The sequence below is a fragment of the Bos grunniens genome, chromosome 27 (assembly GCF_055505025.1).
Source record: "Bos grunniens cultivar Pamir isolate PY7600 chromosome 27, Bosgru_T2T1.0, whole genome shotgun sequence".
NCBI classification, from domain to species: domain Eukaryota; kingdom Metazoa; phylum Chordata; class Mammalia; order Artiodactyla; family Bovidae; genus Bos; species Bos grunniens.
The window spans coordinates 43,961,575-43,973,926 of record NC_141191.1 but is presented as its reverse complement, the minus strand read 5'-3'; the positions used below and the strand labels follow the sequence as shown (position 1 = coordinate 43,973,926).

The 12,352-nt window shown below is 46.2% G+C and overlaps 1 protein-coding gene across 3 annotated transcripts in view; it reads left to right on the top strand.

The window, feature by feature from the left end:
* The window catches only part of UBE2E2 (ubiquitin conjugating enzyme E2 E2), a 405,476-nt gene that overhangs the window by 363,262 nt on the left and 29,862 nt on the right, over positions 1 to 12,352 (top strand). For 2 of the 3 annotated variants that reach the window (XM_086380876.1, XM_086380877.1), the window contains one exon: positions 7,669 to 8,022. The exons of the other annotated variant lie outside the window; for it this stretch is intronic. In XM_086380876.1, coding sequence (XP_086237002.1) covers positions 7,669 to 7,766 — 98 coding nt within the window. In that variant the 3' untranslated portion in view covers positions 7,767 to 8,022. Of the gene's footprint in view, positions 1 to 7,668; positions 8,023 to 12,352 lie in introns of those variants that run through there. 3 annotated transcript variants of the gene reach the window in all.

Sequence of the window (12,352 nt, the reverse complement as noted above, 5' to 3'; positions counted from 1 at the left end):
AAAAGTCCTGATAGTGAAAAACCAAACCTAGTCTCAGTGTGCATCAGGAGGGGATAGAACAATAAATGCTGAGTAACTATGCAAGGAATACCCTGTAGGTACTAAAAATAATCAGCTCAATCTATTTGTGCTATCAGAGAAACACAACTTGTGTATTGGCCCAGAGGAGAATGCAAGCTGCAGAATCATGTGATTCCCACTGGGTTTAAATATAAGTAAAGAAAAAAGTCTAGAGCAATGAGCATCCAACCGTTAACAGTGGTCACCTTGAGATGGGAAAGATACAGAGATGGAGGGGAAGTGAAGGGAAGAAGAGAGTGTGCTTTACATCATATGTGTTTCTTTATTTCTTGAATATATTAAAATGAGCATAAGTTACTTTTTAATTTCATAAAAGATTTAAATAAATCCAGGCTAGACCAAACCATGGAAGAAAAGTCCCCTGAAAGACACAAAAATGAGCTAGACCTCATTGTAATGCTGACCTACAGAAAGGCTCCAGTGACTCGGTGAGTAGTAGCTGAAGGAATAAATGTTCATCCTGGGGATCATGGAACAGCTGGAGGAGCAGCAGTTTGTAGCCTGCAAGAATCCAAGAAATGGCAAAGCACAAACCACAAATTTCAATAATAAAGTTTAAGAAAATAACCACCAGGGCTTCCCTGGTGGCTCAGTGGTAAAGAATCCATCTGCCAATGGAGGGGACACGGGTTCAATCCCTAGTCTGGGAAGACGCCATGTGCCGTGGAGCAGCTAAGCTGAGCCTGCGCTCCGGAGCCCACGCACCGCCACGAAGGGCAGCCCCTGCTCGCAGCAACTAGAGACACCCCTGAGCAGCGATGAAGACCCAGTCCAGGGAAAATAAATGACTGCATACTAAAACCAAAACAGCCAGGAGGAAGATGAAAGCAAAGCTGCTGGACTGTCCTCCAGGGCCCCTTTCCTGACTTGCTAACCATGTGTGGAGAAGAACGTTCTGTGATGAGCCAGCACATAAGGCCAGTGTGACAGAGGGGACACCTGCCTCACGGAGTCACTGCTCTTTCTGGCTGTTATTTTTGTGTGTTCCTTCCTTGTCCTCTATCCATTCATACATCCTCGCAGAGACACGGTGTTAACAAGCGAGAAGCGGAGACAGAGGAACGGGGCAGGGTCCCATGAGGGCAGCAGTCTGCTTAGCAACCTCCCTAGGACCTGGAACATAGTAGGGCCTCAGCAGTGACAGTTGTCTGGAGCAAATGCGTGGGTTGCCCTCCAGTGGGAATTGTGGATCTTTGCTAAACAAGCAACTGAAAAGTGGTATTCTCAGTGCAGTGATAGAGGTATGGACGGACCAGACAGAAATGGGGCACAGACGCCTGCTACGAAGCCCCTAGACACATCCCTGAGCAGGCTCTGTCTGAGCTAAAATTTGAGACGTTCACAGAAGCCCACCAGACAGAGGAAGTCAGAGAAGCAAAGGTGCAAAGAGCTGTGAGCGAGCGGGGCCTATTGGAGAAGCTGCGAGTCCGCTGATTGCGGGTTACAGCATGGGATGGGGAGGCCAGAAAGATTAGTCTAGATCATGACGTTCTCAGGAGCCGTGCTAAGGGCCTTGCTGGTTTGGGTTGGGTTTGTAATTTGTTTTATTGAAGTATAGTTGACGTGCAGTGTTCTGTTAATGTCTGCAGTATAGCAGCGCCTCAGTTATATGTGCACATTCTTTCTCATCTTCTTTTCCTCTGTGGTTTGGCACAGGACATGGAATGTGGCTCCCTGTGCTGCACAGAAGGACCTTGTTCTGTGTGCATTCTCTCTGCAGGACTTTGCATCTGCTGACCCCAGCCTCCCACCCCATCCCTCCCCCTCCCCCTCCCCCTGGGCAACCATAGGTCTGTTCTTGATATCTGTGAGTCAGTTTTGTTGTTAAGTTCATTGTGTCATATTTCAGATTCCATGTGTAAGGGATATCACACAGTATTTGTCTCTCTCTGACTTATTTCACTAAACGTAATCCCGTTCATGCCCATCATGTTGCTGCAGATTGCAACATTTCATTCTTTTGCCTCACTAAGTAGTATCCCGCTATATATATGTGCCACATCTTCTTTATTCAGTGGACATCTGGGTTGTTTCCATGTCCTGAGTTTTCTGAGTATTGCTGCTATAAACATTGGGGTGCATGGATCTTTTGGAATTATAGTTTCGTCCCAGGAGTGAGACTGCTGGATCACGTGGTAGCTCTATTTTTAGTTTTTTGAGGAGCCTCCGCACCATTTACATTCCCACCAGCAGTGCAGGAGGGCTCCCTTGTCTCCACCCCCTCTCCAGCACGTTCATTATTCCACACCTCACTGTGCTGAATGTGGAATCTTAGTTCTCCCACCAGGGATTGGACCCAGACCCATGGTCAGTGAAAGCGTCGAGTCCCAACACTGGACCACTCCAGCATTTATTGTTTGTAGGTTCTTTCAACAGTGGCTATTCTGGCTAGTGTGAGGTGGTACCTCACTGCAGTTTTGATTGGCATTTCTCTAATACTTACATGAAATCCCATGGACAGAGGAGCCTGGTGGGCTATAATCCGTGGGGTCACAAGGGAGTTGGACATGACTTAGTGAGTAAAACAACAACAGTAATTACATGCCAAGGACTTTGGATTTTATCTGAAGAGTGTCTTCAAGAATAATCCTATTTATATTTTTTAAAAGATGCACATGGATATTCATTTGCTGTCCTTATTTTGAAAACAATAGCAGAAATTTTGTATGTGCCTGACAATGTTTCAGTCCATTGGCTTCTTTTAACAGCTGTGGGGCAGCTCCTGCCATTGCCTTCGTCTTGCAGTTGAGGAAACCAAGGCACCAAGTCCCTTCTCTGACCTGGTGCTGCTATGGGTGGAGCCCAGATACAGAGGCAGGCAGCCTCGACCCAGAGCCCACCCCCTTTTCCCTTATCCTGGGCTGCTTTTCTTTGTTTCTTTAAGGACATACATGTTTTCTTAAGGAAAGAAAGTCAAAAAAACTTCTTCGCGTGGTTTCTCCTGTACCACCTACCACCCAGGAGAGAATGATTTGGGGCCTGGCGGGTAGAGCCCCTCTGCGGCTCAGCCGGCCGCCCGTCCCCCTCTGCTCGCCGTCAGCTGCCTCTCGCCCGCTTTGCTCTTCCAGGCGTGTGTAAGTTTATTTTTGGTGGTGCTGGTCCTCGTGGCTGTTGCGGGGTTTCTCTAGCTGCGCGAGTGCAGGTGACTCCAGCCGTGCTGCGCGGGGCTCCCCCTCGGTGGCCTCTCTGGCGTGGCCCACGGGTTCTGGGTGCGCGCTTCGGCGGCTGCAGCTCGTGGGCCCGGAGGCTCCGGCTCCGGCTCCGGAGCCCGGCCCGGCGGTTGTGGCCCTCGGGCTTCCTTGTTCCAGGGCATGTTCGACCTTCCCAGACCAGGAGTCAAGCAAGCCACGCCCCCCGAGTTGGTAAGCGGGTTCAGTCCGCCGAGCCAGCGGGAGGCCGCCTCCTGCAGTCGGCACCCGCGTCTCCCCGCTCTCCTGGGCGGGCTGTGAAGCCTCCCGGTGTCCGGGGTTCCTCGCAGAGGGGGGCCTTCAGACAGGGTCCCAGGGGTTCCCTGAGCCTCTCCCTTCCAGAATCGCAGTCCCCGGAAAGGGCTGGGTTGGCGCGCTCAGCCCCCTTAGGCGCCCCCAGTTTTCACTGAGCCGCCCTCTGCGCCTGGCCCTGCGGGGACGCGGAGGTGAGCCCAGGAAGTAGAGAAGGAGCAAAAAGAAGTGGGGCTCCCATCACGAGGGATTTGCTGACTTAAGCCTCCACTCAGGTACTGTTTCATTGCTTCCATTGTGCCAGCAAAAAAAGCGATGGCTGATTTTTACACACAGGCGAGGTGCCGCGGTTAGGGATCCGGTCCCTAAACCGGATGGCGGGGAAGCGTTCCCTGCTCCCACCCCCGTGCTTTTCCGTTGACCACACCGTGAATCCTGTACGGGGACCCGCTCATACACACCACCCTGCCAGCTAGGAGAATCGAGTGCTTACCATCACCTCACCCTGTGCTGTGAGCCGAGCCAAGTGTGAACACACTCCTCTTCTCAGAAATTCAGACAAATAGTGAATGAAAGAGAGCAGACGATGCAGGAGACTTAAATTTCACTTTACTCATTCATGGATGAACTTTGTGGGTTTTCTTTAGTAAAGAGGAAGACTGACAGGTGATCATCTCAGAGATTGATAGAGACTTGGGAAAGCAGTAGCAGTCTAGAAGCCAAAATGATGGGGAAATTTTCCTTCTGTTGTAAAAAGGAATTGATAGAGAAACAAGGTTGAGTAATTTATGTTTGGAGACTGTTATTTCATCCCTGGTGTAGCTCTGTCCATGAAATATGAAACCTTACAGCAAGAGTCAATCTTCCCTCAGGTCATGATTATAAATATACTGTACAAGGAGTATCTTATTCCTCCAAATGCACTGCAGTTGTCATGGACACACATTTATTGCCTAGTTTCATTTGGTTACTTGTAGTCTTAACTGTCTTCTGTTCAGCAAAATATTTTAGCATTGAACTGTTTGATAACACATGATTTTAAAATTTCATTTTATACTTTTATTCCTTCATTAATACTTTTAAGATTTGCATAAATTTACAAAGATGCACACACAATAATATTCTTCACAGCATTGTTTATTAAGCAAAAAAAAAAAAAAAGTAGAAAGAACCCATATATCTCTAAACAGGAAATTGATTTTTAATTCAGATTAATATTTTAAATGTTGCGGACTTCCCTGGTGGCTCAGTGGTTAAGAATCAGCCTGCCAATAGAGGAGACACACAGGTTCAATCCCTGGTCTGGGTGGATCCACATGCTGCTGAGCAGCTAAACCCGCCACCACAACCCCTGAGCCTGTGCTCTAGAGCCTGGGGGCATAACTACTGAGCCCAGTGCTAGAACCTGTGCTCAGCAACAAGAGGAGCCACCTCAGTGCGAAGCCTGCACGCTGCTGCTCTCTGCAGCTCTCTGCAGCTAGAGAAATCAGTGAAGACCCAGCGAAGCCAAAACTAAAAGGAATCAATTAATTAATGCCTTTTAAAAGTTTACAAAAAGTAAATAAATAAGATGATGCACAGGGAATATAATAACTTTGTATGGAGTCTAATCTATAAAAATACTAAATTACTATGTTGTACACCTGAACCTAACATAGTAATATTGACATGTCAGTTACACTTGAATTTAAAAAAATAAAAATGATGAGGTAGGATGTAATTCCTGAAACAGAAAGTTATTCACCATATAATGAGTTTTTTTAAAGGTTGCAAAAGCAGACTGACCTTTTTTTTTTTCCTTGTATGTTTGGAAGAGAAGTCTGGAAGACGGAAGTCAGCGTGTTAACAGTGCTTCTTTCAGTGAATTTGCAGCCAGTTTTCACTTACAACTTTCTGTCTTATGTGTTGTGTGAGGTGGCTTTGTAAATTATTATTTTTATATTTAGTATGTATAATTTTGCAGATGGAAAAATATTTCTGTTTTAAAAACTGAGCTCGAAAAGGTGAAAGGAACTCTGAAAGGAATTTACTGCTAATTATTTAAGCATATACAAAAAGAAGTCTGCACAGTGTGAGTGAGGTTTCTTCCTCCTCGGCCCCTGCTGAAATAGTCTGAATGCTCTTCCTCACCCCTGAGCTTCCTGTTCCTCGTCCTTCACCTGTCTCCCTCTCCCTTTGTGAAGGAACAGCGGACTCTTGTTCCCCGTTAGCCCACCCTCCGTGCATTAGAACATTAAAATCACTGCTCATTCTTCTGACTTAAGCCAGTCCTTTACCGTGACCGGTTAAGTGAGGAAGCTCAGATGGCCCTTTTGCACCTCTCTCACGTTGGGTGTATTTAACCAAACAGCCGACTTGACTGGTGTAGACCTGAGCTCTGTCCAGGGCGCCCAAGTTCTTTGCCTTCCCGAAACTGGAACTGGATGATTTGTTTCAAAGGTACAGAAATGGGACTCACACCTCTCTTTGGCCCTTTTTAGACTCTAATATAAAGTCATTACTTTAGTCTGAACTGAAAGACAGTATTTTTTAAGAAGATATCTTGCCAATCCCAGATATTTGTGTCTACATTTGGTACTGCTGGTCTGAGTCATCTTGAACCCTGGCTGGGCTGGTTGAGGTGACAAGTTTCACCCTTTGGGCAGGTGAAAGTCCAGAGTCACAAAGAGCAGGCGGAGAGGCAGACGTTTGTAACAGACCCGTGATAACGAGTCAGTGTAAGAAACTTAACAAGCTTAGCGCAAACCCAAGCAAGCTTAAGGGAAGTTCGTGAAAGCTGAAGCAGTCTTGGGGCTCCCTGGCGGCCCAGTGCTTGGGACTGTGCTTCTGTTGCAGGGGACACGGGTTCAGTCCCTGGTCGGGGAACTAACACCCCACAACTCACTAGGTGAGGCCCCAAGGGAAAAACAGCCCCCTAAAAATGGTGTATTAGTAATGTTAGATCTGTAACAAAATGTTTTTAAAAAGCAGGGGTTTGTTGGGAGGACTTTCAGAGGCTGTTATCGTCAGCCTCCGCAGATTCTGAAAAGGTGGTGCTTCCCTTACACTCTGATTATTGAGAAGCTGTGACATTGAAAGTCTTACTCAGGATTTTCCTCAGGTTACAAGGTTATCAGACCGCAGGCACCCTGCCATCTTCTTTGCTTATTTTTTTTTTATTTATTACCAACTTTTGCTCATTTTTTTCTCTTTTGGTGCTTTCTTATCCACTTGCTCTAATACACACAAATTCTCAACACCAAAATACAGGAACTAAAATTCGAAGGGAAATGAAAGAGTGGAGGGAAACCAGTGCCTTCTGGGATCTCCAGAAACCTAAAGGACGTTTTTTCAGTTGCTCTGAATGGTCTTCATTAGCCCTGGATCCTGTCTGAGTGGAGGAGTGTCCCGGGAGCCTGCAGGGAGAAGGGGGCTCCAGCTCCAGGCCTGGAGCCCCCCTCCTTAGGCTGAGCTTCCTCCCGTGGCAGCTCCAGTATGTTCAAGTTTGAGGACGTGGTTAAGTCAGTGAGTTGTCAGCTGTGAGTAACATCCTCACTACTTTTGTAACAGAGAACCCTATGACTTTGATAAGGGCTTCCCTGGTGGCTCAGGCCTTAAAGAATCCACCTGCTCATGCAGGAGACGCAGGTTCGATCCCTGGGTCAGGAAGATCTGCTGGAGGAAGAAATGGCAACACATTTCAGTGTTCTTGTCTGGAGAATCCCATGGACAGAGGACCTGGTGGGTTACAGTCCATGAGGCTGCAGAGTGGGACATGGCTGAGCAACTCAAACACACACACACACCCGGCTTGGTAATTCCCAAATACAGAGACACTGTGTCACCCACTCACTAACTTGCTGCTGCCCCCAACCCCAGCAGTAATCAGGGTGGAGACCAGGCTCCGCCCACTCGCATCTTCTCGGGGAAGGAAATGCTGCCTGAAAACCAGGGGGGACGGCGGCAGGTGTCTGCCTGCTGGGGCCCGGGGAGCCTTGTCCGGACCGTGACGAGGCGGCGGGGCTGCAGCGATGCGGTCCCGGGCGGGCGGCCCTGCTCCGGGCGGCACGCGGCCTCCAGCCTTTCCGCCCGCGCCCCGACACCCCGTGTCCCCGGCTCCGGGGGGCCGAGCGCTGGCCCGACTGACCTGCCTCTGCTTCCTTTGCAGCTGACCCGCTGGTCGGCAGCATCGCCACACAGTACATGACCAACAGGGCGGAGCACGACCGGATGGCCAGACAGTGGACCAAGCGGTACGCCACATAGCGCCGGCGGCAGCTCCGCGCGGGGCCGCCCGCGCTGCCCGCCGGCTTGTTACCTTTGGAACCGTCTTGCGATGGAGCGTCATCCAGCCCCACTCCTGTTCCTTTGCTCCCACCCCTTCCTGTTTTATTCCCTTTTTAATTTCCATTAACTTGAAAGATCTGGTCTTTTTTTTTAATCCCCCCCTCCACGTGGATGGGAACTTTGGTTTTCAGTGCGAACAATGTGGGATCTGTAATAATAAGAGCTTTCTTACCAAGCTTTGTATTCCTGTGTGGTTTTGTTCCTTACTGTCCATTTTCTTTTGACCCTTCTTCCTTTTCTGTGATCTTCAGGAAGACACGAATTCAGAATTCTATCTCGTTTCTACTTCCATGTAGCGCTTAGGATTAAGTTTTTTGTACTGAAGTCTTTATCGGTGGGTGCATGCTACTGGGAACCAGATTTTGTACAAACGCTTCAATCACAATCACTGTGCATTACTGAAGACTCTGTTTATCACTAGCCTTCTGTCCCCACACCGAAGGCTGCTGGATTGAACAAAATAATATGTATTTTGATTTACTGCAAGTGCTTGTACATTTCTTAGGGACCTGGCGCTTTTGACTGTGGATCAGTTGATGTACACTTGGATTATTAAAGCGCTCAATAAATCACTGTGGCTGATAAATGCACTTCTGATAACCCGGCATTTGCTTTGTATCCTGGTGACCGACACAGCGCTCCGCGCAGTGAGGCTTGCCTAATTCAATTACAGGTTCAAGTGTGTTTTTTCATCTCAAACCTGGGAGGTCCCTTTGCAGTTGAGTTGCCAGCTGAGGAGGTTCCCCAGCTGTCAGTGGCCTGACGATTTTATGGTTGTCTCAGATCACTCTTGTTTTGCGTATTGGCTGGACGTCACTTTCGTACGGACATCTTTTCTGTTACCACCTTCTTGATGCAACAGTTCAAATATGTGACTCCAAAAATAGGCTTCTAGTGAAATTGAGGGCTGGGCTGATCGTTGGGTTAAACCACTTTTGACTTTATTTCTCCCTTCTTTTTCATCTTAAGATGGTTACAGTGATTGCCCTTGGTTTGGAATTTGTTTTTCCTCTATAGTTTTAGCGGAAAAGGCAAACTCAACTTGTATCAGCCGTGGTCAGCACGTTCAGTGACAAGGTTTGTCTGTCTGGCTTTGACCTTCAGGCTTTTTTAAGTTTGCAGCTACAGGAGGCAGAGGAAACGTGTGTGGTGTGGCTTGAAAACCACACTGCCGTGCTTATTAATATTCAGGTTTCTTTGTGTTGACAAGGCCTGTTGGAAACTCCTGCTTCAGCTAATTACAGTTACAAGCCCACCTTACAGCTCAGTCTCATTTAAGGAACTTCGTTACTGTTAAACAGTAGGATTTACAAGTGTAAGGTATTTACCTCTAAATGTTAATATTTCTGAACTTCAATTTTAGTAACTTTATCAGAAACATCTTAAACATCTGATTCAGAAGGTGTACTTTCTGTTGCTTTTTAGCAGTTGGAAAGAAATCCTAAAGAAAATGATGTTTAAACACTGTAAATGACACTTTGAAATCAGTGTACTCAAGGATATTTTAATAACCATTTTACCATCCATTGTATTTAAATACAGTTTTCAGCTTACAGAACACCATACAGTTTCTGTTGCAGCTTTTCAAGTCTAGTGAGCATAACCACAGACAGCGTGTATGAATGGGCACGGCTGTGTTCCAATAAAGCTTTATTGACCAGAGCAGTTGGTAGCCAGATTTGGCCCACAAGTTGTAGCCTGTCCCTGCCTGTTACAGACCACCATAGACGGTGTGAAAAGAATCAGATAACTGTGTGTTTAACATTTCTCTACTTAAAATAATACAAACTTAATTAATATAATACAAGACATTTTTAAAAAATTACCCAGACCGTTTTATTGCCTGCAGTCTTTCTCACCATAAGGTTTTTATGTTGACTTTATTGCTTTAGGTGAAAAAATTCAACCCTAAAAGCATTAAATTCATTTTCACATGAAATTTTATTAAACGGATTTTTGTTACTTTTAACTGATTAAACCAGTCTCATGATATTAATAGTGACTTTTATAGACAGTATTTAAATTCAGTTTGCCTTTCTTCTCTTAAAGCATCAGCTGCATGGAATACACATTTTGATGGTCTCTCCAGTATACTACATCTACATCTCCTATCTGTCTGTACTTTAGATCATTTAAAAATATGTATTTTTTAGGAGACAGAAATTACAACAATTCTAGTAGGAAATCCTACCAACCACAAATCCGTGTTTGCTATTCCATGAGGCATTTTCAGGTATTATGTCAATTTGATATGAAGAGTTTATAAAACTCCTTTCCTTAGTGTTATGAACTTCAAGTACTTAATGACAAACAAATGTACCTTCCCTTCAAACTCTGAAAGCTGGACAAACTCCAGAGAGACCAAGAAACTTTTAGTTGAGCCTGTTAAGTCTAGATTTCAGATAACATGGTAATTTTACTTGAAATCTATAACAGCAGGCAATACAGTTTTAATAAGTTTTCAGTACTGTTTGTAAAATAAGACTTGGGAGTAGTTTAATAGTCAGAAACCTAAGTAGTTTTGCTAGTAATTATGGAGATAACATTGGCCTTGTACCCTAATATTGTTTAACATTCCAAACCAGTTATTGCTAGTTGTCGTCTTTTGTAGCTTTGTTAAATAAAATGTTGGCAGATCCTTGACTGAGGCAGGACCATTGGTCATTGAGAAAGTAGTTTGAAATGATATTTATTGATCTTAAATCATTCAGAAGGCTGTGGCCTTAATTTATCCTAAAATTGAAGATAAATAAAGCATTGCTCATTTGTTCTTCTACAAGAATCTACAAGAATTGAAGACAACAAATGCAGTAGTCAATCTTTTCTTCTTATGATGAGAGTGTAAACCCAGAAGTTTATCCTAGAATACTGATTTGGGAATTCGGGAGAAAGGAAGTATTTATTCAGAATGTACTATATGCCAAGCCATGTGTTACCTAATAAAACCTCAGCCCAGCTTTGGAGGGTGCAGGTGGCTATCATAATCTGAACATTTGTAACCCCCAAAAATTCCTGAGTTGAAATCCTAAGTCCCAAGGCGATGATATTATGAGGTGGGGTTTTTAAGAGGAGATTAGGTCAAAAGGGTGGGGCTCTTGTGATTGGGATTAGTGCTCTTATAAAAGAGACCCCAGACAGCTCCCAAGCCCCATTCCATCACGTGAGGACACAGTGAGATGCTGCAGTCTCGCCGGGAGAGGGCCTCCACTGGAACCCAGCACCTGTTGGCACTTGGTCTCAGGCTTCCAGCCTCCAGAACTGTGAGCAGTGCATTTCTGTTGCTTATGAGCCACCTGGCCTGTGGCTTGTGTAGCAGCCTGAACAGAGTCAGACCGTGGCCCCACGTCACGCACAGCTAACAAAGTACCACAGTGAGATTCCCACCCAGGCTTGACAGCAGAGCCCCTCCTGTCGACCACCAAGCCCAACACGCCTCTCTTCTAACCACGGAGCCATACTGGAGAGAGAACTGGCCTCATTCAGTCTTACAGTCTGCACAGTTTGGGGCGGTGGGGTGCCATCTTCAGGAAGTGGGAGAAGGTGTTGAAGGAGATGTGGACCTGGTGTCAGATGAGAAATCAAAACGCACTTCCAGTCTTGGAGAGGCTGCTTTATGAACGCCCAGCCCTGGGGAGACGCCACGTGAAACACCCGCCAGTTTCTCTGCATCTCAGCCCTGCAGTGAAAACACTGCTGACTGTTACCAGGCTGGGCAGTTTTTAATGCTCTACACTTTGTGCTTTAAAAAGTGATACGTTCGTAGACAACAGACTCCTGGCTGCCAAGGTGAAAGGGGTTGAGGGAGGCGTGGGGAGGAGCTTGGGGTTGGCGGACGCAAGCTTTAAATATAGAATGGAGGGACAAGAAGGGCCTACTGCGTGCCACAGAGAACTACATTCAACATCCTGTGATAAACCATAACGGAAAAGAGCATTTTAAAAAGAATGTATACATGTGTAGAACTACATGTGTAGAACTGAATTACTTTGCTGTACAGCAGAAACTGGGCTTTCCCGGTGGCTCAGCAATAAAGAATCTGCTTGCAATGTGGAAGATAGCCCACAATGCAGGAGATGCGGGTTCAGTCCTTGGACTGGGAAGATCCCCTGGAGAAGGAAAATGGCAACCCACTCCAGTATTCTTGCCTGGGAAATCCCATAGACAGAGGAGTCTGGAGGGCTACAGTCCATGCAGTCACAAGAGTTGGACACAACTGAGTGACTACACCATCACCACACCACAGCAGTAACTCACACAATGGTGTAAATCACCTGTGTTTTGCTTAAACTATCAATAAAGCAATAACAGCAGTCCATACTTGAGATCCAACCAGTCCATTCTGAAGGAGATCAGCCCTGGGATTTCTTTGGAAGGAATGATGCTAAAGCTGAAACTCCAGTACTTTGGCCACCTCATGCGAAGAGTTGACTCATTGGAAAAGACTCTGATGCTGGGAGGGATTGGGGGCAGGAGGAGAAGGGGACGACAGAGGATGAGATGGGTGG